The sequence below is a fragment of the Nanorana parkeri genome, unplaced genomic scaffold, assembly GCF_000935625.1.
Source record: "Nanorana parkeri isolate BGI_ZX_2015 unplaced genomic scaffold, ASM93562v1 scaffold809, whole genome shotgun sequence".
Lineage (NCBI taxonomy): Eukaryota > Metazoa > Chordata > Amphibia > Anura > Dicroglossidae > Nanorana > Nanorana parkeri.
Genome location: NW_017307077.1, coordinates 300305 through 325191, shown reverse-complemented (window position 1 = coordinate 325191; position 24887 = coordinate 300305). Strand labels below are relative to the sequence as shown.

At 40.0% G+C, this 24887-nt stretch overlaps 1 protein-coding gene across 1 annotated transcript in view; it reads left to right on the top strand.

Annotated features, from left to right (window-relative positions):
* Positions 1-17534, top strand: part of CUNH5orf63 (chromosome unknown C5orf63 homolog) — a 34746-nt gene extending 17212 nt beyond the window's left edge. The window contains exons 2-3 of the mRNA XM_018565058.1: positions 3735-3791; positions 17316-17534. Coding sequence (XP_018420560.1) covers positions 3735-3791; positions 17316-17492 — 234 coding nt within the window. The 3' untranslated portion in view covers positions 17493-17534. The remainder of the gene's footprint in view (positions 1-3734; positions 3792-17315) is intronic.
* Positions 17535-24887: the final 7353 nt, after the last annotated feature.

Sequence of the window (24887 nt, the reverse complement as noted above, 5' to 3'; positions counted from 1 at the left end):
GGAGAATATATCATCCTCGAGACAGGGACTATTCTGTTTACTCAGCAGTCCACAACACATATACACGGTTAGACTACATACTAATAGACCATTATCATCTAGGGACTATCCAAGATGTAAACATCCTAACTGCTACTATCTCTGACCACGCCCCAGTAATGGCATCCTTGAGGCTCCCAGGGGACAAACATGCACCACTCATATGGAGATTGAACGAATCTCTCTTGCGGGACGAAAAAATATTGGCGACCCTTAGGAGAGATTTGTCTTATTATTTCTCAGAAAATACAGAGGGAGAGGAATCGCCGGGGACTATATGGGAGGCTCATAAAGCCACAATTAGAGGGTCCATTATTTCTCAGGGCGCTTACAAAAAGAAAGAACATACCCAGAATGTGATAAGACACACAGCTAAAGTAACTGCGTTAGAGCAAATACATAAACGGTCCCTGTCAAATTCGGCTCTTAAAGAACTAACAAACGCAAGGGATGCTCTGAAAGAGGTTCTATCTTGTAAATATAAAAAATCCTTAAAATATCTTTCCCAACGTTCTTATGAACTGGGTAATAAACCAGGGAAATCTCTTGCTAGGCTCCTGAAAGATAAACAAAGTAGGAACTTCGTAGCAAAGATTAAGACTAAACAGGATATAATGGTACACACATCAACCGCTATAGCTAACGTATTTAAGGAATATTACTCACTCTTGTATAAGGTGAGACCCGAGAGTAACACACAAACAAAAGAACACCTAAACCACATTCGGACCTATCTAGCCTTGATCCCCATCCCCGTTATAACTAAGGCTCAAGCAGAAACTCTGGAATCTAATATAAGCGTAGAGGAAATCCAACAAGCCATAGCCGCCATGGCCAAGGGGAAAAGCCCAGGACCTGACGGCTTCACACTACAGTATTACAATATTTTTCAAGACAATCTACTTCCTCATTTGGGTAGATACTGCCTCTCCGCACTACTTCGCAACTTACACCTTTTGAAAAATTACTTTTTGCAACAGAATTACCACGCCATGGAATATCACAAATTTATAAGATTTTAATAAAAGGTCAACTTAGCCCTTATCCATTATATCTAAATCAATGGGAACAGGACTTGGAGATTATCTGGACGGATGCGCAGAAACAACAATTGTTAACTCGTAGTGCTACTACATCAATTAGCACTCAAGTGACCGACACTACTTTCTGCTTTATGGCACGGTGGTATTATACACCAAAACGCATACGTAAGATGTACCCATCTAAGACGGAATTACGCTGGAGAAACTGTGGCCATAAGGGTACTTATATACATATGTGGTGGTCTTGCCCTGAAATACAAAATTACTGGTCTCAAGTAATAGCTCAAATAGAGAAGATTACCAAGGCCACATTACCTCTAGACCCAATGGTTTCCCTCTTCCACCTTACGGACCTGATGATGAGGGCCTATAAAAGATGATTGGTAGTACCACTACTGAATGCCGCGAAGACTTTAATCCCACTTCACTGGAACCAAACTAATACTCCAACTATGAGCGAATGGCATAACAGAGTAGAACATTACAGATTGATGGAAGAACTGACGTCTATCCGGAGAGATAACTATAAAAAATTTGAATCTACCTGGCAACCATGGATTGCCTTTATAAGATCACCCGGAAACCTACAAGATATGGGAGAGAACAGCCTACATGAAGATAATACACCACCTGGATAAGAAACGATGAAGTGGTAGATTTCTGTAGTGAAAAGGGCATAGGAAATAGTAAAGATTAACACCATAGGTGACATCAAGACTCCTTATAGATTCTAATGAAGAAAACCGGAGGCCTCACCCCCCCCTCGCCTCCCTTTTTGTTTTTCTTTTGTCTTTTTCTAAATTATCAAGCGTTGACCGGTCCGCGGCGATAAAAAGGTTGAGGAGCACTGCTTGGTAGGGCTACTCTTACTGGTTGTTAGGGGCAGAATGCACAGATTATCTTTCTGACCTTCCAATAGTGAACTGCTTACAGTTATATTAGTTTGTTGACATATGCTCTATTTGCAGCATGTTGGAATCAAATATGTTGCTTACAAAGTGTAAAAGCCCAACTCCAGATTATTTTACTAAATGTCCCTGAAACACTGTTTAAAATAAAAAAAACAGCTCAGGCCGCGATATGCACCTCCTCTCCAGTACTGTCCCCTGCATTAATACCTTTTTGGCACAAAATGTTCTCAGTCTTCAGGGTTAAATGGCATTCCATGTAATTAAACCTGGTAGACTTGAAGATATTCCATGAGTGCAGAGCATCATGGACCCAGCCCCTGACAGGGTGTCACCACAGCACCCTACACCTAGAGTGTAATGATGCAGAGCTCGACCTGGAGAAGACCCAAAGAAACCTCTTAACATATAAAAAATAAATAAATCATGAAATACTAATGGGAGGAGGGGTAACCTGGGTTGGGCTAAATTTCATGGCAGACTGCTTTTAAAAATCTGACATTTTTTTTTTACTTTCACGTGGGGGTTCATTTATAACTGTTTGCCAGGCAGATGCCGTGTACATGGCACTAGCACCCTTACATGGTGCTGACGAGCTATACTTTTACAAATTAATCCCATGGTGTTATCTTATGAATTCTATTAGGGAAACCAGTATGTGGAGGTGGCTGTATCCATTATGACTGCACCTCCTGTCACTACTATCACCATGGACAATTTTTATACTGGACAAAGAGGGTATTTATCATGAACCAATTATATTGTCACCACTGGTTATGTCATATCTTGAATCCAGTGTATGTTTTACATGTGATGTGAAATTGTGAGGGTGTTTTTCCTAAGAGATTTATCCAGGACTACTGTATATAACATGATCACCTATGTCACAGTAAACATTTTGTGAAGACTATTGTGTGCTTAAATTTTTTTAGTATTTTGACAGTAGTAGAGTATTATACTGTGTAAGCCACCAATGAGTGTAGAAAGTTTGGAATGTAGGTGATACCGTTTATTGGCTAACTTAAAAGAGAACTATGGGGTCAGTGTTTTTCCCCATAGTTCTCCTTGGGGTAATGGGAGGACACAAACTAGCGTCCTCCCCTTACCCTAAGCTCAGTATACTGCGAGCTACAGCTCGCGGTATACTGAGACGCCGCACCTGGAGCGGATCCCGACTTAGATGACGGGATCCGCCCAGCTGCGTGAGTGACAGCTGGCTCTGCCTATCTAGAGGCAGAGACAGCTGTACCCGCCCCCTCCCCCGTCCGTTCCGCCAGTCAGCGCTGGCAGAGCGGGGAGAGGGGAATCCAGCCCCTCCCCCTGTCACGGCAGAGAGCTGTGACAGGATCGAGAGGTGAGGGAACCCAGTATGTGTTCCCTCACCTCCCGATCTACTGAGCCGACCTGTGACAGTCTCATTGTCACAGGTCGGCTTAGAACTATGAGGTGAGTGGAAATCACTCATGTCATAGTTCTCCTAAGTTATTATAGATGCAAGCTTTCAGGATTCCTTAGATGCCTTCTTCAGGTTGGTACATTTAGTACAAACTACATGTTGGTAATCTGTAAATATTAAAACGGAATATTTTTAAAATAACAACAGGGAATCTCTTGCCAAATTCTTGTTTTATGGAGTGGGGGACGGTTACATCTGTGAACTTTTTTGCTTTCTCTCCACATTGAGGATATTTACCTGGGATCATTGTACAGGTTAACAAGGCTTTTGTTTGTCCATCACTTGTAGGATCCGTGTCCACTTTGTGATGAAGCGAAGGAAGCACTTGCACCATATATGGACAGGGTAATGTATAAGTAATGTGCCACATTTGCATCTTAATGTTATGAATAGAAACAATACAAAACACAAGAATCATATCAAACAGAGCTGAGAACATTCAGTATTTAGATCTCCTCCCACAGTCCTATTTACCAGGTTGGATATTTCGATCTAACTTTTTTTCTTTAACCTTTTTTTTTTCTAACTTTTCATTTTTGTAATATTGACATTTTACAAATGAATGCTCTCCTTATAGAGAGGTGGCCCCCTCTCTAATGATGTCCATCCTGTGTGTACCTCAGTATTGGGTAGGTGCTTTAGGATGAAAGGAGGTGGCATGATGCCCACACACACACTCAAAATATCAGCCTGGTTCTGAAAGCTGCACAGAGCTTACAAAACTCATGGAATGAGCAGTAATGTTGATGGGGGGAGGGAGATTATGTGCATTAGGGCTGCAACTTACCATTATTTTCATAATCGATTAGTTGACCGATTATTTTTCCAGATCGCAGGCAGGCTTCCACTCTGCGATCCAGCGTGCCACTAACTGTGCTGCAACGCACTGGAGATGGTGTGAACCGGCCCTAAATGTGTTCGCTGCCTGACCTGCATCCCCCTATCTTTGTGCATGGGCAGCTGCACTGTCCACCCCACCCCGGCCCGGTTGTTATGCCACTGACTCCACTCACTGTGCACACACACACGGTACATATACAAAACATAATACACATATGGTACACATACAACACATAATACACATATGGTACACATGCAACACATATGGTACACATGCAACACATAATGCACACATACAACACATAATACACACATAATACACACATGTTACACATGCAACACATAATACACACACGTTACACATGAAACACATAATACATGCAACACATATTATGCACATGTTACACATGCAACACATATTATGCACAGGTTACACATACAACACATTGTACGTATACATTACACATACAACACATAATACGCACACATAGTACACACTGGTTGTGCATCTCTATTCACAAACGGGAACAGTCACCAAATGGTCAGTCCGCGCTCACCGGGACTCCCCTATACATCCACTTAGTCCACTATGAGCAGCCCGGAGAGGAGGGGGCCGCGGGTCTTTGGGCAGTGTCCGTCACAATAGTCAGGCAGTGCGAGTGGGGAGGGGGAGGGAGTGAGGGTGCAAGCAGCCCAACTAATGGAGCGACCAACTAATCGATAATTAAATTAATTGACAACGATTATTATTATCGACTTTTTTAGATTAGTTGTTTTAGCCCTAATGTGCATGATAACCTTGGCTAGTGTTGTGGCATCGCCCCACTACAACCTACACCTGACATCAGTCTATGTTTAAATCTGGCTTACTATCTAAACATAGTTTTCGAATACAGATTTCCCTACAACTATCTCTGTGAATGCTCTGATTTACTACTTTGGTTTCCATTCCCCTGTCTCTGCTATAGGCTCCTAATCTGCTGTATAAAGTGGATCAGTAGTGGGTGTACTTTTCAAACATAAAACATTTACAGGGTTATTCACAAAAGGGTGCAGAGTTTGGAGAAGGCAGGAGAAGTGAACAATCTAGGACAACATAGCTGATTTGGAAAGTGAGCTGAATTAGAACATTTTTCCAAATCAGCTATTTTGACCTAGATTGTTCACTTCTCCTGCCTTCTCCAAACTCTTCACCCTTTTGTGAATAACCGTGTAAGTGATTTGATGGAGGGTGATGTGAAGCATTTATAACTCAGCTGTTACGTGTAGATGTAGAGAGAGGCACCAAATGCTACATCTGGCTGTTCAACTGCTACCCGTGACTGCATTTTCAAGTACAATACTGTCTACCAGTAAAATCCCTTTAATCTATAATGCATATTTTAACCAGTGAATAATAGCAGTGTATTCATCTTCAGCTTTTTAGAGGCCTGAAGGTTTTGGGCCAAAATCGTCTGATATTTGGAACATAAGTCCCTCAACCTTGACTAAATCCCCAGTTCCAGCTACAGAAAAACAGCCCCAAAGCATAATGCTGTCACCACCATGCTTCACAGTGGGTATGGTGTTCTTTTGGTAATGTGCAGTGTTTTTGCGCCAAACATACTTTTTGGAATTATGATCAAAAAGTTAAATCTTGGTCTCATCAGACCATAACATACTTTTCCACGTGCTTTTGTCAGACTTGATTTTGCAAAATGTATACAGGCTTGGATGTTTTTCTTATTAAGAAAAAGCTTTCATCTTGCCACCCTACCCCATAGCCCAGACATATGAACAATATGTTGTAACATGTGCTTGCCAGAAATTTCTGCAGCTCCTTTAATGTTTCTGTAGGTCACTTGGAAGTTCCGGGACTAGTTATCTTTTTTTTTTCTCCATCCATTTCGTTGGGACGTCTAGTTCTTTGGTAATGCCACTGTTGTGCCATATTTTCTCCACGTGTTAATGACCAACTTCACTGTGTTCCATGGTATAGCTAATGCCTTTGAAATGTTTTTGTACCCTTCTTCTGAATGACACCTTCCAATAACTTAATCAGAGTCACTGATTACTATTGAATGTGATTGGTTAATTCTGAAAACAGCCACATCTCTAAGAGGGTTTGTGCAGTCACATTATTTTATTTTGTTCCCCCACTAAACTATTTCAGGTTGTTTTTTTTTTTTTATTGAATTATACAGATAGGTCACATTAAAGGTTTAAAAAGTCTGAAGTGATTTATTTATTTATTTTACATCTCGAAAACCTGGCATTTTTACAAAAGTGTGTAGACTTTTTATATCCACTGTATATAAGTTATAGTAGAAATCATGGGTATAATATTACCATCACACAGGAGGTTAACAATGGGCAGAAAGAAAAATTACACCGTGATAACATTTACATTTATTTAGTCAACCTTTCATCATAATGTAGATTGTTTTAATATGAGAAACCGGTGATTGAATAAGACATTTTTTTTATTGGATGCCATAAAATAATGAGATATAAATATTAAGAGCAAAAAAATATCAGAGGGATTAATACATTGTATTTGTGAAAACAAATTGGTTGCCTTGATCGAATTCCGCATATTCTTTTCTGCTCTAATCATATCTGTTTTCTTATTTAAACACATATTTCACAGTGTGTGATGGCTCAGATTTCTGTGTTCAAGTCCCAGTATATTTTGTTTTTTGAGTAGAGGCCACAAGAGTAATTTGATATTTTAATGGAAATCAAAAGTCACAGTGAATTATAGGTGATGATTGCTGGAATTGAGGAATTTAGGTTGGTAGTTTCCTGACAGAAAGAGAGCTGTCGTATTTCTCAACTATTTAATTTGCATTCAGACATCTTTTAAATTTTATAAATGAAGACTTAGCACAAGTGTCAGAAGATGGAAGGAATCAATGTGAAAATGGTGCTGTAGAGCCATTGCCATATTTTCAATATCATTCGCTTAAGTGTATGATGTCATTAAAAAAAGATGAGCTTTGGATTTCATACAGAGACAACAGATTTAATGGCAATTTAATACACAAATAGTTTGTCTGTGTGGTCAGTGTAGTACTGTCTTGGGGAGTTCTGTTACTCTTGGTCAAAACCATTAGATGGTGCCAGGATGCCTGTACTGTGACTGTAACCTTTACTGAGGCTTAACACTGATCTGCAGGTACAATGTTATTGCAAACCATTAATAGTGTCAATTGTGATGGCATACGTAAGACATACAGTGAATAAAAGACAGTGCCACACTTTGAAAGAATTCCTAAAGTAAATTATTTTCAGAGATAAATGTGCAAGATGTAATGTGCATTTATGAGCATTGGGAGTACATGTCAAAAGGGTTTTTTTCTACACACTAATGAGGGTATGGTGGGTCAAAAAGGTTCACTAACAAGAGCAGAACATGCACATTTTTGGTGATAAATCCGACAAATTATGGCAGATAGATTGTTACACCTCTAAAGATGAGAAAAAATAACACTAACCAAACCCAGCAATGCATCTCTGGTTGCAATGCCTATATTGAACAGTGTCTAGTGTAACATAGGACACTGACTACAACTAGTAGAATGGACATTACAAGCAGGTAATCCTTGATAATAATAAATGTAATACGAAATCCATGTTGGAGTCCTTTAAACCCATACCTAGTTTACCTAGCATACAGAATTTTCAGTTTGTTCATGTGCATGTTTTTAATGCCAGAACAAAATATATAGGCCACCTGGGAATTTAACAGCTGAATGCAATGACTAAACCTGGAGGCGTATGGCTTAATATACGGTAAGCAGGGAAATGAGAACATTTTATAGCCATGGTTAACCCTTCTCTGTGGTCCTGTGATAGCACATTTTGCCATACATTTTCCACTGACGTCAGAGATTACAGAGTGGTCAGCAGGATGTTGCTTTGATTGAAGAGAGCAAATTAAAACCGTAAAAGATTGTATGAAAGTATAAAAACTTCACTGGCCCAGACTGAACTATTCCAAGTTCAGTTTACTTTGTCCTTGATTTTTATTTCTATAGTTCTATTAAGAGAAAAATACAGGAAGTAATACAAATAAAGAACATTTTCTGCATTAATCCTTACTTCTTATTCCCTAAACAAAGTGTAACCAGCAGCTAACATCTACCATAGAGAATATTAATCTAAAAAAACATCCATATACAATGGTGTAGCGTTATGCAAAACTAAAAAAATGTGCAAACAAAAGTGGTGTCAACAACCAAACATGTAAACAACAAACACTCCAAATAACCCAAATCATTGTGTAAAAATAATAAACTATTACATATATACAAATTCACATTTACTTAATTGGTATTATAAGGGCCCCAATTTAATCTGTGGTACTTAGAAATTAAGTCCACTCAGAATGAAGTGATGAAAACTTTTACCTCCTCTAGTGCTAAAAGCCACAATCCAATGTGAAACTGTTTCACCAAGAACATAAATTAAATCTGTAATCTTCAGAAATACAGTCCACTTAAAGTGATTTGGCGGAAAACTCTTACCACCTGTAGTGTTAAAAATCACAATCTACTGTTTCATCACAAAGATAAATCCTACTCATCTTTTCCTCTGGGCAGTAATTCAAATATTTTACTTCAGTGGTAAAAATACGTCCTTATAATCAGGTTAATGTTTGTCAGGGTTGGGTGTAGCTAAGTGAGCGCAGGAAATCCAATTATTAAGAGAAGTCTTTTAGCATGTTTATTAAAATCTTGTTTCCAGGTGGACCACAGGGAGAACTTGGGCCTCCAGTTCATATGTGGTTACGCTATGTGCCATTTATCATTTTACATTTGAGTCCCATTAAGACGATGATCTTGGGAATATCCAACTTGATTGTGGCTTTTAACATTAGAGATGGCAAGAGTTTTTTATACCTCCTCACATTGAGTGGGCTGTACCGTGTTTCCCCCGAAAGTAAGACCTAGCGCTATCTTCAGGAATTTCTGTAATATAAGACCTACCCCGAAAATAAGACCTAGTTCGGTGGTAAGTCTTATATTACAGAAATCCTTGAAGATAGCGCTAGGTCTTATTTTAAATTGTCAAGACCGGCCGCAGCTCCCGCCCCGACATGCCCGCCCGCACACTATATTTATAAGGACCACTGATTCAATTGGGACTTATAATACCAGTAAAGTGGATGTAAATATGTAATGTTTTATTATTTTTTTACACCAAGATTAGGGTTATTTGGAGTGTTTGTTGTTTACATGTTTGGTTGTTAACACTTTCCTTTGCACATTTTTTCGCTTGTATAGCGCTACTCTTTTAGATTGTAAGCCCTCAGGGGCAGGGCCCTCCTTACCATCTTGTCTTGTGATTGCAATGTCTTCCTTATATTTTAAAGCGCTGCACAAACTGTTGGCGATATGTAAATCCTGTATAATAACAATAATACACCTTTTGTATAAATTTTAATACAGGAAGTAAAATAGCATTTTGTTTCTCCCAATATTTCTGGCTTAAACTCAGAAACTCAAAATTAAGAATAACCATTATCTGACTTGCTTAGAGGTAAAACATGTTTTTTTTAAATATAAAAAGATTACCTTTTCCCCCTGGGCTTCTCCAAGATGGCATCAGATTTCCATCTGGGTTTAGTAGCAATATGGCAGCCGGTCTGCATCATTAAGATGAACCCCCACATGCGTGTAGTGTGAGTAACAATATACCGGCGAAATTGCAACTCTCCACGTGTACAATGACTAGAGCCACATTCCCAGCTGCTTTTAGCTTATATATTCTGGAAAATGGACCCCATATTTAAATCTCTACTGTATGGTTGAACTTGTTACCTTGTTGGCCCCATAATAGTAAAAAGTGTTCACCCTTTTCTTCAGTCCTCTAATGGTTGGTACACAGAAATGCCAACAGGGAGTTCTCAGAACTGATATCCACAGTCTTGTTCACCAACATCGCCCACTGCAGGAGAGTCCACTCCACAGTCTAAACACTAAAGTTTTCAACTTTTTTAGGCTAAAAGCATTATCAGTAATGACAGAAAATACTTATTAGTGTGCCAGAATTGCAGTATCCTTGTCCGTTCTGTGAGCTTAAAAAAAAGCACAAAGCTTCATATCTGTATTGCATAAACTACTGGTCCTATACATACACCATGTAATAAAGATGAACACTGATTAGCCCCATCCCCTTCTCTGCCCCATTATCAGAAATTATGATTTTCAAAAGTTCCCAGGTAAGAACATAGTATGTCACATTCCAAATTATTCTATGTTGTTTTAGGTCTAGTGATAAGGGGTTTAGCTACAGAAAAAGCAATGCATTGTTTTTTCTGTAGCCTTTCCGTAGGACACCTCCACCTGCTGCCATAGAGCCACACACCTAGGATCAAACCTTTTCCATACCCTTTCCACTCGTTCAATTTGAGAGCACTGTATAATTTATTTGCATGATAAGGGGTTTAGGCATTTTTAAAAGCTAGTACAACAAAATAAACGCATTGTCCATAGTAAATTATACGTTTACAAAGCCAAGGCCTGCTTGGTTGCTATAGTTACTATCACTTTTCCCTTTAACTTTGAGCCCAGCTATGTCTCTTGTGCATGGTGTGACATTTTTTAATACTTTGTTTTTTTGATTTCTTTCTATAGTAGGCTTAACATGCTCTTTAATATTCTAAACGTTCTACAATTTAATAAAACTCCAAATTAGTATGTGACAAAAGAGCTTACATATTTATAAATGCAAACCAGCAATATACACAATATGCATTAGTATGTTGTAAAACAATGAATGCATTTTTAGGCCCAGTTCCCAGAAGACTTCGATTTGATGGCTGGCACCCCAAAGAGTGCCATAGGCACAATTCTTGGTTGTTTGTGTTTTTACTAAATGTGTGGGTCAGAACCGTTTGACCCATGTTGCATTTGTCTTTCTTTTTCTTTCTTAGAAAGGGAAATTAAATATTTAACAATACCGAAGCTCATTTACAGACAGTTCTGTTTCAATACACAGCAGTATACAATGAAGTATGTGCAACGCTTTGTACAGAGATAGTATACATTTTGAGTAACATTATGGATGTAAATGGTTCCACAGTAGAAATCACTCAAATATATGATGCAAGAATAGTCAGCATTGGTTACAAAACTGTCACACAAGCTTTTTTTTTTTTTTTTAAATCTTTGATAGTAGGGATGCACCGATTCCAAGTACTGTACTCAGTACAAGTACAGATACTTTTCAAGCTCCAAGACTAGACTAGAGAAAAATTCAAAAGTTAGGAGGCAGCTGCCATTTGTAAGGAGCACATGGAGCTCCTGGGATTTGTACATCCCTGTTTTAATGTATGATTTTGTTTTTATAAATAAAGAGATGCACCGATACCATTTTTGCAAGTACTGGTACTTGCCCAGGTACTTACAAGTACTGATACATTTTTGTTTATTGTCATGCGACACATTTTCTAAAACAATATCGACTAATGATTTCAGGACAGTGGTGGAGCGCCAGAGCCAGGTCTCAGCTGCAACCCTGGTAGTTCTCATGAAAATGCCAAGTATCGGCACTGGTATCTGAAAAGTATCGGTGCATCCCTATTTGATAGTTACCTCTTTAACTTTAGAACATTAGACTGACATCGTAAAGGGTTACTTCACCTTCCAATGCATTACATGGTCTCCACTGCACAGTTTTTAAATAGAAGCTTCTTTTGAATAGCATACCTGTAGGCCTTGTACGGCCTCTCCCAAGTATGTCAGAAAAACTCCTAGGTAGGTGACTCTCGCCAGAATTACGAATTGCTCCTCCAGCATGGCAGAAATGAGCACCCTGGCTCATCTAAAATCCACTCGCTGTACTCTTTTCCCTCTGTTGCAGCAGGGTCTAAGCTCCATATTGTGCAACAGAGGGAGAGGGAGCACACTATGCAGGCACAGATTTGAACAAGCCAGAGCGCTCAGGCTTGTGGTGGATTTGCTAGTGTTCTTCAACATTATTGTGGTGAAACATCCATTTCCAGTTAAATTGAAACTTTCAGACATGTGGCCTTACATTTTCATCAAGCACACTTTGATATGATCTAGAATTCATAGTTTACTCAATGGCTGCATGTTGCTTTAGGACCTGAAGCAGAAAAGCAACCCCATAGCATTTCATCTCCATAGATGCTTAAATAGTTTAAGCGTCTGTGAATTCTGAGCGTGGGCACACTCTTATTGGCAGTCACCTGGCTTTATCCCCGTACTGAGCCATGGAGGAGCGATTGTGTGTGAGTTTTGTGCGTTCTGGATATTTTAACCTCCATGCTTCACAATTGGGTCCTCCTGAAATTCTGTCTTTGGTTTGCACCACACATCTACTGCTACTGTGGCCAAACATCTCTATCTTTGAATCTTCAGAACATTGTTGTAGAAGGCCCTGGTATTTTCCTATATGTCAAATGGCAAACTGTAGTCTTGCTCTAATGTTCTTTTCAGACAGGAAAGGCTTTTTCTGGCTCCCCTCCAATGCAGGTTAAATTGGTGCAATCTGATTGTACAAGCATACACATGGACACCAGCAGGTTCAAAAGTTACTTGCACAACCCTCATTTAAATTATGGGTGTCTTGGAGACTTCTTTTAGCATAATTCAGTCTTGGGCTAGATTTATTGGGCTTGGTTGGCCAGTCCTGAACAAATTGGCAGTCGTTTAAAATCTAGGGCACTAGGTTATTTTCCTTACACTAGAATGATGAATTTCAAATTATTTGGCAATCTCTACATCCCTTGCTGGCCTCCTACGCATCCATAATCTTTTTTCTAAAGGGCCTTTAGAGAGCTTATTTGATTTAGGCATGATGACATCACACACTCCATCATCAAAGAGAACACCTTTGTTCCCCAAGTTCTACTTGCAAACTCCCTAAAGTAGGTTTTAATTATTGGTGCATAATCTGAAAACATCTATATTTCAATTTATGGATTTAAAGTGGTGGTAACCGTGGGGGTGTACTAACTGTTTCCACATGACAAATCTGCCTTTTCATTATTTTAGTTAAAGGAGAACTATGGGGTTAAGGCGTTTCCCCATAGTTCTCCTTAGGGTAACGGGAGGACACAAACTAGCATCCTCCCGTCACCCTAGGCTCAGTATACCGCGAGCTGCGGCTCGCGGTATACTGAGACGCCGCAGCTGAAGCGGATCCCGACAATTATGTCCAGATCCACCCAGCTGCGTGACTGACAGCTGGCTCTGCGTATCTAGAGGCAGAGCCAGCTGTACCCGCCCCCTCCCCTGTCCGTTCTGCCAGTCAGCGCTGGCGGATCGAAGGGGGGAATCCAGCCCCTCCCCTGTCGAGAGGTGAGCGAACGCTGGTATGTTTGCTCACCTCCCGATCTACTGAGCCGACCTGTGACAGTCTCATTGTCACAGGTCGGCTAGAACTTCTCCTTTAAAGAGAATGACTGCATAATGTCTGTTCTTTGTCATTTGTTCACATTTATCACCTTTATCTATAGGCACTATTAAAATGAAGATCTAATGTTTATCTGTTAAAATATGTTGAACAATCCAACAATTTATTTGGGGTTTACTTACTTTTTCACATAACTGTATAGTGTATTTTAACTGTGATACTTCCTAAAAAAACATTGGGGGGAATTTATTAAAGCAATTGTGACTGTTTTAGCCTCTTAGATCATTTTCTTTAATGTGCAAACCTGTTTAGCCACTCCTTTTAACATGTGCACCTGTTTTGACCAGAGCTTGCACTATTTTTCTGATTGCGCCTGTTTTGCAAAAGTTCGCAACTGTTTACATCTGCGCTTGTCCTGCGGCTGTCTGAAACTGGAGCATCACCTACAAAACAATCAGTTAAGAAGTCCCCATGACCCCTTCTTCAAGAAGCAACAGTTAAGCTTTTTGCCTGAATTTACGAGTCTTCTTTCCTGGAGTCTATTTATTCTTATTTATCAACATTGCACTAGCAACATAAATCTGGGGAAAATATATCCCATGCGACTATATGCGAGTTCAAACACTAGCAATTGCTATGGTAAATTCCCCCCATTATGTTTAGCCAGTTCAACCAAGTTATTCCTGACCAGTGCCCTGACTTTGCTTTGGGTCACTACAGGTAAAGAGAAAACTGTACCATGGCCAAGTGAAGGCAGTTCTTACTGTAACATGGAAACATACACAACATATTTACACATTAGGACAAACTTGGCTTAGAGTTTGCCTTCCTCCACTAGTGACCACTCTGCGATCCCTGTCGTTACCATCTCCTCATCTTCTTCCACAGATAACATCTTCTTTCATCAGCCATTGGGCAGCCACTGATGGTGTAACCCCTGCATGCATGCTGGAGTTACATTGTCTTGACACTAGACTCCATTCTCAGCATCTCACAGATGGCAGGAATGAGCATTTGCACTAAAAACTTTATTGCTATTACATAGGTAGATAGTGTTAGTTATGTGTTTATATGAAGCACTGAGATCTTGAGGAATGATGAATTGTTTTATTTGCTTAGAAGATTATTACATCTGAATACAGCATTGTGCAGGAAAATGTATAGATACAAACATGTCCTGTGTATCATAGATCAGCATGCATATAGAGAGTAACATTGCACTACAGTGCCATCTACAGCTCAAAAGACGTAACAGTATATGCTGTTGCATTTCCAACAGATAGCCCCCTATGCAGGGGGGTGTAGAAGTGACTAGGTGGCTTTACAGCTGCTTAAAGGAGAACTATGAGATGAGTGATTTCCACTCACCTCATAGTTCTAGACGACCTGTGACAATGAGACTGTCACAGGTCGGCTCAGTAGATCGGGAGGTGAGCGAACACATACCGGGTTCGCTCACCTCTCGATCCTGTCACGGCTCTCTGCCGTGACAGGGGGAGGGGCTGGATTCCCCTCTCCCCGCTCCGATCTGCCAGCGCTGACTGGTGGAACGGACGGGGGAGGGGGCGGGTACAGCTGGCTCTGCCTCTAGATAGGCAGAGCCAGCTGTCACTCATGCAGCTGGGCAGATCCCGACGTCCATGTCGGGATCGGCTGCGGCGTCTCAGTATACCGCGAGCTGTAGCTCGCGGTATACTGAGCTTAGGGTAACGGGAGGACGCTAGTTTGTGTCCTCCCGTTACCCTAAGGAGAACTATGGGGAAAAACACTGACCCCATAGTTCTCCTTTAAATCACTTCTACCTGAAAGCCGACAGTCGGCTGAGGGAGTGTAAATACACTCCTAGCTGGTATAGCACCTAAGAAACTGTTTATAGCCCCCTGCCATCTCTTGAGTACGATGTCTGTACTTTATATACCAGGGCTCATGGTTCCAGCTTTTAGTGTCTTTACCCCTGTAGGATTTGATGCAGTGGAAGTTGGGGCACTGTACACTAGTGGTTCTTAACAGATGGTCCATAGATTCACAATAAAGTCATTACACTAATTAAAAGAATTAAAAATACATTTTATGTTGTCACCAAAATTATTTCGACTTTAGAAAACACATTTTCATCTGGGAAATCACCTTACTGTAGGTGATCCTCATCCGTTCTGTAGAACAACAAAGCAACTGACAACTGCAACTGACTTAAAAACAATGCAACCAGTGATGAAGTGCAGATCACTGTATGACTGAGCAGAGCAGTCACCAGTAATGTGATAGCAGTATGACTTCATGCTGTCAGCTAAGTTATTTGTTTCTCTTGGGAGGATTAATAAAATAAAGGCTTTCTGTTGACAAAATCGTGTTTGTGAAAATATTCATAATTATAAGAGGTAATAGGCGACACATGCGGTTGTTTTTACATTTTGTCTGAAGGACCAGAGATCACACTTGAATAATATTATGTTCCTGTGCTTTTAAGCAGAAATGCTAGCTCCTGATTTAAAAAGCACTCCGCAGCCATGGTGTAATCTGCAGCTCTCCATGGACAGTGTGGGGACAGTGTGGGGAAGGATAAGTCTGATTTAGGATCTGCTGGTTCTGTGGTCATTTTGAAGCGGCAAGTGAGGGGGTAGATGCTCTTAGCGTGCACTTATCCTATCTTCAAGCTAAGCAAAAAGCAACAATGTTGCATAAAGTTAAACTAAAAAGAACTAAAGCGGTTTCACCTTCCAAAAACTAAGAGGTTAAAAAGATAATTTCTATTTGGTTACAGTAAGTAAATACTTTTTGCTTTATTACAGTCTAACTCCAACCAAAGTTTTTCTAGATTTGGATAGAATGGGGAAAGGTTATAGGCTCAGTCAGGGTTTAAATAATGTCTAATGTCTTCATTTTATTTTCTGACATTCATCAGCTGGACTGGAAATGAGGGAAAATTTCCTCAATAAGGACTCTGGCAGGGGTTCTAAAGCTTTCCTCCTTCTACCAGAACAATTTCTGTCTGTTCCTCAGACAACCTTTAAAAAAAAGATGGAAAATGAAGAGAATTCCCCCAAATGAGATAGAAAATAACGTCACCAGCACCCCAAGAGATAATAAAGCAATAGTCCATTTATTGGTACATTGCCATTCAAATGCAATTCAAATAGCATTTGAATGGCAATGTGCCAATGAATTGACTATTGCTTTATTATCCCTTGGAGTGCTGGTGATGTTATTTTCTATCTCATCTTTTCACGGTGCCATCCGTGGCCACTACAAGCACCCACCCGTCCATACAGGTCTTTTTGACTCCGGTAAGGAGTGCAGCGAGATCTTTTGATTTCTCCTTCCCCCAAATGAGGTCACAGACCACAATAAAAACATGAAAAAGATTCTTACTCTTCCCCGTTCCATCCAAAACTAAATTTAAAAAAAGTTTGGACTAGAATTAGGCTTTGACTATGTGTTTCCTGCATAAACATACTTTCTGCCTTGAAGAAGGGACCCTGTGTGGCCCCGAAACGTTGGCTCCCCTATGACGTCTTTTGTCCAATAAAGGGACATATTCACTTTCAAAACAATCAAGTGCTGGTGACTTTTTACCTTTTTGTCCTGCATAAACATGACATTAATGAGAATTTCTAGTATCAGGTTGAATTTTTGTGCATTAATTTTAGACTTTTTTTTTTTTAGTTTGTTTTAGAACAAGTGGACATCACTCTTCCAGATAACTCAACCTGGTACGACAGATATAAATATGACATTCCTGTGTTTCACCTCAATGGACAATTTCTGATGATGCACAGCGTAAATCTTAAAAAGCTGGAAAAGTCCCTTAGTAAACTGGAAATGCAAAATAAAGAAAACTGACTTAGTCTGATTTTGATTTGTTTTAATGTGATAACCCAGAGGAACCAATAAGATCACTGCACTGGACAATTGATTTGCTGTCATGGATTACTGCACGATGCATCTCATTATTATTCTTTTAAATTGCATTAATGAGAAAGACACATAATGTCAATTATCAATATCATTATGTTCAGTAAAGCAACCAACAAGCTACAGTACATAATCAGAATTTATCTTACTGGAGTACACTAAATATAAATCTGGTCACTATAGATAACTGTACATCACACATTGTCATTTTTCTCTGCATTACTTTGGTGCATAAGACACTTGGATCTTGGTTTTTCTTGTAAATATATTTGATATTAATTGTAAGTGACTGCTAAATCAGCAAATTAAAGACTTTGCTCAAGGAAAAGTATTAAAGTTTATAACAACCCATGTAGTTTTGAATAGAGTAATAAAAATAGAACCCTTGTCAAATTTGTATTGCCATCTATGTTACTGCTGGGAAGATTCACATTCTCTTTTTGTCCTGGCGACCACTGTCACTTTGAGAGAAAGATGATAAATCCAGTTGTTACCAAAACCGGAATAGAGGTGAGATCTTCCAATGCGGACACCTGTTTCGGTGATAACTAAGAGGGGAATTCCCTCCACAGATCTCTTCTTACTTCCTGTCATCAATAGAAAAGGAAGTGAATTGAAATCTCCCCACCGAAAGGGGTTTTAATCCTTCGTATCCAAAATAAAACAAAATTTGCTATACATACATATAATGCTGGGTAGTAGGCAACATAAGGTGCCAATGTGTTATTTTGCTGTTAAGACAATCTTTCTAACAGCACTATCCTTTGAAACTCCTTTGCACATATAGAAGTTTTGCAATTTGATATTTCCATTGTTACTGTATTACCCTTTTATAAATGTTTTTTTGCATATTTGTTCTCTTATTAGTCTTACCCTAGAACCTATACAGGATAGATTTCTTGACGGTGAATACACAGAGGATTTCATAAATTTTTTTAGTAAACATTTTGATTACTGATAGATGTGCATATCCTGTGGTTACCTAGGTCACACAAGTGTCCTAAAGGTGTCTGAGCATTTGTATTGCAGTTCTCACCAATTTGCAGCCTTCCTCAACTTACTTGTTTGCTTATCTTTTTACACTCACACTGTTCAGATATTCAGACCTGTAATCTGTGGGAATGGAGGAACAGGGAGGTCTTACTCCTTGATGAATTCTTCCTCTTCTCAGCATAGGTTTGTATGGTTGGGGCTCACCTCTATCTCACGAACATGGGAGAAATCAGCTGACTCTAGAAACGGTTTCATTTACATTGAAAAGTCATCATTCTAAAAATTAGAGAACTGTTTTGCTCCTTCTGTCCTCCCACTCCCTTTATGAGTGGGCTCGGGGACTGGCTATGCTCTATTGTTTTGCATGTCTGAGATAGTGATTCCTGCACATAGAAGCCCTTCAGGGGTCCCATTTGATACAGTGACTGTTCTTTTTTTCAGTTGCATTGCACTGTTATGTATATTCATAAAGCTCATGCGCTGTACTGGCATTCTGACTTTTTTCAATCCTTAAAGGAGAACTATGAGGTGAGTGATTTTCACTCACCTCATAGTTCGAGCCGACGTGTGACAATGAAACTGTCACACTTCGTCTCAATAGATCGGGAAGTGAGCGAACACATACAGTCGCTCGCTCACTTCTCGATCATTTCGCTGCAGAGAGCGGTGACTGTCAGTCACCACTCCCCGCAAGGATTCCCCCGTTCCCCACTCCAATCCTCCAGCGCTTACTGGCGGAACGGACGGTGGAGGGGGCGGGTACAGCTGACTCTACTTCTAGATAGGCAGAGCAAGCTGTCATTCACGCAGCTGGGTGGATCTCGACAGCATTGTCGGGATCCGTCCCGGCTGCGGCGGTCACAGTATACCGCGAGCTGTAGCTCACAATATACTGAGCTTTGGGTCACGGGAGGACGCTAGTATATGTCCTCCCATGACCCTTAAGAGAACTATGGGGAAAAACACTTACCCCATACTTCTCTTTTAATAAAAATCGATTAAATTAGGGAACTGTGCTATAGACACATAGATACTTTTCTGATGTCGCCAGTTCATCTGTGTCACATGATATACTTCACAGCTGTCCCTGTTTGACAGAACAGATCTGATTTCAGTCTTAAAAGGGATGAATTCCATCAAGAATCCCTCTGTTTGCTGCAGGGCACTTTAAAAGCACTCTATATACAGTGCTGTGCTTTTCCCCTCTCAAAATTGAACACCAAAGCGATAAACCAAATTCCCTCTATTGTACACATTGGATATTCATATACATCATATAGATCAGGGGTCAAAATTTCAAGTCCTGAGCTACTAGCCAGGCCTTAGGAGTTACTCGCCTCCAGTTGCCCCACCTAACCCCTACCCTGCCCCGGCCTTAACTTTGCCCCTAAACACACCCTCTTAAATAATCTTATAAATTACACTGTTAGATGTTTAATGCAAAATAAAGTTACAAAAATAAATATTAACAATATTACCATAAAGCTCCCTGCCCCCACATATAAAATAATACACTCTCCGCCCTGTTCCATGCACCCCCACATATAAAATATTACCCTCTCCTCCCCCTGTTCCCTGCCCCCTCACACATAAAATAAGAAGCCCCCATGTTCCCTGCCCCCCCACATAAAATAAGAAGCCAAGATAAGTTCTTTTCAGTTCTTTCACTCTTCCAATTCCAGAGCCAAACCAGGGACTCAATTTAGCTGAAAGCCTTGGGCCCTAAAATCCTCATCCAAACCTGCAGGCAAGTCCTCTTCAGCATGAAGGGATGCCTCCACTATTCATAGTGGGGGGATGTCTGCTAACCTTTTGCTGACACCTTGTATTATGTGTGTGTATACCATGATGACCTTCATGGTACTATGTTGCCATCTAGAGTTGGAATAAGAGAGATACACCCATCATGGAATCTTGAAATAAGGTGTAAGGGAAACGCCCACAGTTGTTGGCTACTAATTTTTGTAAATAAAAGCCAGCAGCACAAGTGTATAAGGGGGACCTTACGAAGAAACATAATTTGAGGGGAAATGGGAATTCAGTGGAGCGGGAAATGCAAGAACTCACTTGACTGGGGCACCAGAAGGATGGCACTAAAGCCAAGCTTCAATAGAGAAAGAGGAACTGCAACAAGAAGCCATTTTACTGAGAATGCATAATAGCCAAGAAGTCCTGTTCAAGAAGAAATCTGTGGATGTCCAATACCCAAAGCTAAGTTAATTTTAGTATATCCTATTGCATAGAAATCATTCCATGTGCTAGAAAGAATAGATAGCTTTGCATGTGTGTGTATGTATGCATATTTGTAGAAGCCTGTATGTTTTGTATTGTTTTACTTTAACTAAGTAGTTTGTGTACCTAGTCTTGTTGCATGCAAAGCACATTAATACTATTACCAGGCAAGTTTCCTATGCTTTACTACAAGAATCAGACAAAAAAATAGCTGTAAAAGTTTCAAAGCAAAGCACACCTAGATAGAAAGTGTCTCCCGTAGCTACAAGTTAGAGTTTCTCATTCTCCGCTCCACTTCATGTTGTCCAATCTGCCTATGTCTCTGCACAGACTAGCAGATCTCAGTGCTGCTCTGGCAGATCTGTTGTCCCAGGGCATGTTAGTCATTGTACTGTTTTTACTCCAACCTTTTCAAAACTCCAAAACGAAAATGTGGCATTCAACCCGTTTTAAATACCATTTTTTGTGTCCACATTTTTGCATGTAATTCACCAAGTCTGTCATAGCTTTTCTTCATCAGGGAAGACTTTCTGGCTTCTATGGATGTCAAGGATGCCTACTTGAATGTCCTTAACCAACGCTACCTTCACTTTGCTGTAGGTGCTCAATACTAACAGTTTCTAGCTGCACCATTTGGCCTATCCGCAGTTCCACAAGTAAGTATTCATCAAGGTTCAGGCCACCAGGTGGCTTACACCTGCAAGTCCTCAAAAAACTTAGCAATATTATAGCCAGACGTTTGTTCCTAATTTTTCAGAACACTTTAATGATTTAAATAGTACTGACTAATTGGTGGGAAGCAAATGGCAAGATGTACACCAGGTAACTATAGAACAGTCAACCTTACACTATTAATATGCAGTGTATTTGAGAGAATGGTAAGGGACTGTATTAAAAAAAAATTGCCTACAATAATGGTATAAATAACAACCAGCATGGGTTTATGAGGGACCATTCAGGAAGACCAGTTGATGTCGTTTTCTGGACTATGCTAAAGCATTTGATACAGTACCAACAAGCGCTTAATTTACAAATTGAGGTCTGTTGTCATTGAAAAACTTGTATGTACATAGAAAACTGGTTACAAGAATGGATCTAGAGGGTAGTGATAAACAGCTAATTTTCTAAATGGTCCAATTTTATAAGTGGAGTGCAGTCCTGGGCCAAGTTATCTTTATCTTATTCATAAACGGTTTGGAAATTGGAATAAATAGCTCAATCTCAGTTTTTGTTGATGAAGCCAAGCTATGTACAACAATAAACTTTTCAACAAGATATAGAATAACTGCAGCAAGACCTAGAGAAAATTGAGGAGTGGGCTGCAACATGGCAGATGGGATTCAATATTGAGGAATGGAGAAAGATCTACGAGTTCTTATGGACCCCAGACTCAGTAATATGCTATTATGCATTGCCAAGCTGCAGCAAGGATACTATCCTGCGTTTAAAGAGGGATTTGCAGGGAATTAAAATATTCTGCCACTTTATAAAACACTGGTTTGGCCTCCCCTGTAGTATGTGGTTTAGATTTGGACACCAATCCTTAGGAATGATGTTCCTTGAACTTAGAGAAAGTTTAGAAAATTGCAGCAAAATTAATAACCGGGATGGAGGGGCTGAGTTATGAAGATCAGCTACAGAAATTAAACATGTTATTTATAGAGACGAGGAGCCTAAGAAGGAATATGATTGCAATTTACAAACTCATCAATGGGGACTGCAGTATAGGGAGTGAACTGTTTAAGCTTAGAACTTTCAGAATGACACATGGTCACAACAAGTTGGGGGAGATGCAGTTTAATCTCAGACTGTGTAAGGGTTGTTATACTGTCAGAGCAGTTAAAATGTGGAATTCCCTTCCACAGTTAGTTGCATAAGCTGAAAGCATTGATAATTTTGAAAAATCACTTAGATGAGCTTCTCGGTTAACAGAATATACAGGGATGTGGGAGTTGTTAGCAAAATGTGTTTGAGTGTTTCTCGTGGAGTCAAAGCCAAGAAGGCAAAAGGTGGCCCAACGAAGTACTGATGGGGTGGTCATAATAATCTGGCCACTCAGTGTAGGTATATATATAATGTGTGTGTGTGTGTGTGTGTATACACAAAATTGTAGAAATGTCACCAGCACACCAGTCCTTTTAAAATAGCAAAAGCTTCATTTATTGAAGTTTTTGGCGTAAGACCAAACGTTTGGTCTTATGACAAAAAACTTCAATAAATGAAGCTTTTGCTATCTTAAAAGGACTGGTGTGCTGGTGACATTTCTACAATTTTGCTGACATTCGCTGCGCCATCCGCGGTCACTGCGAGCACCCCCCACTACAAGGGACATATCGGTAAGGAGTGCGACAAGGAGAGTACTCATTGTGTGTATACACACACACATATAGATTGAACTGGATCTTGCCAGCTATGTACCTAGGTTGTCACCATCGTAGGGGCTCATGGGTCCAGCTCAAGAGCTGGGGAAATCCTTTTTCCAACTGTCTTGTCAGGACCTAACAACAAATGGCAGCCTGTCAGGTGGGGGAGGGAAGGGAGGGGGGGTTAGCTCTGAGCAATTTGGATCTTAACCCTTCTATAATCAGGGCTGATCAGCATTTGGCCAAGAGGCAAATATTGGCACTTGCAATCTTGTTCCAAAGACTGCTAGCCTAGGAGAACCATGAGAGAGCAGAGTCTTGTAGGCCAAGTGAGTAGAGTTTTTTGGTTAAAACCTCTGTACAGGGTGTCTGTCATCTAGCTCCTCCCATACAACCACCTTTGACTCCATGGGATTTGAATCTGGTTGTGTCATCTCTTCAAAAACTGTCTTTTGAACCTACCAGAAATAATTCTCTACCCTACCTACGGCTGTGTTGTTATCACCTTTGCAAGGTGTGTGGGCTGGCAGCCTCGTCCCATAAAGAACTCTTTTTGGTTTTACGCAAGAATAAAGTAGTATTGTGCATAGAGCCTCTTTTCTTCCTTAGGTAGTTTTGGTCTTTAACCTCAACCAGGACACTGTTCTTCCTTCTCTTTGTTCAGATCTAATACACCAGAAAGAGATTTCCTTTCACTGTCTGAATGTCATTCATGCTGTGTGAGGTTTTCTCTCAGCCGCTGCTTCCATAAGGAAAACTGATTCTCTTTTTGTCATTCCCAATGTTCCTTGCAAAGTGTACCAAGCTCCAAGCTTCCGGTTCCACCATTTCTAAGTGGCTCAGATGGAGCTCATTATCCAAGGCTATTGTCTTAAGAATAGGGTTCCACCCTTTGCTTCTAAGGCACACTCTACTGGGTCTGTGTGTACTTCCTGGGCTTTTCGGCATCAGGTAACTATTTCCTAGATTTGCAAGGCTACCACCTGATCTTCCGTTAAAACGTTCTTTAAATTTTACCAGGTGGATGTACAGGCCTCATCTGATGCCAGCTTCGGGCATAGGGTCTTTCTGGCAGCTATTTCGTTGCAGATAGTCCCTAGTTTTTACTATTTTTGCCATGTGGGCTTGTTAACATTTTGTTGCTGTGTTTCAAACATCCCACGTGTCTATATTTACTACTGACCCCGTGTCCCTTATTAAATTAGAAAGCAACCAGAATTTTTGTACTTACTGTAAAGTCAGTTTTTTTGGAGTTCATTAGGGGTCGGATGCCCCACCCATCTGTTTATAATGTACTTCCTGTTCTGGTTTCTACAAAACTGAAGCATTATATATTACCTGGCTGGCCAACAGCTTTTTTGTTTGTCGGTGTCCAATTCCTGTAGACAGCAGTATAACCCAATTGTTTATGATTTATTACTGATTCTGTGTCCTTTAATAAACCCCCAAAAAAGCGGGTTTCAACTTGGGTACAAAAATCCCATACATTTTTTTAAACATATATATAAAAAAATATAAAGTGTGAATCAAGACTCTTTTTTGTGTGTGTTGTTATGTTTTATTCAATACTATAACACAGATTTTAGTATGACATTCTATATGTGAACCACTGACACACAAACCTAGAAGCAACAAAACTAAGATAATCGTAAGAGTACTTTTCCATATTTTGTCAAAGATAGGTAGCATTGCTTTCACAGCAAAAGAAAAATTAATTCCCAAATATTCAATAATA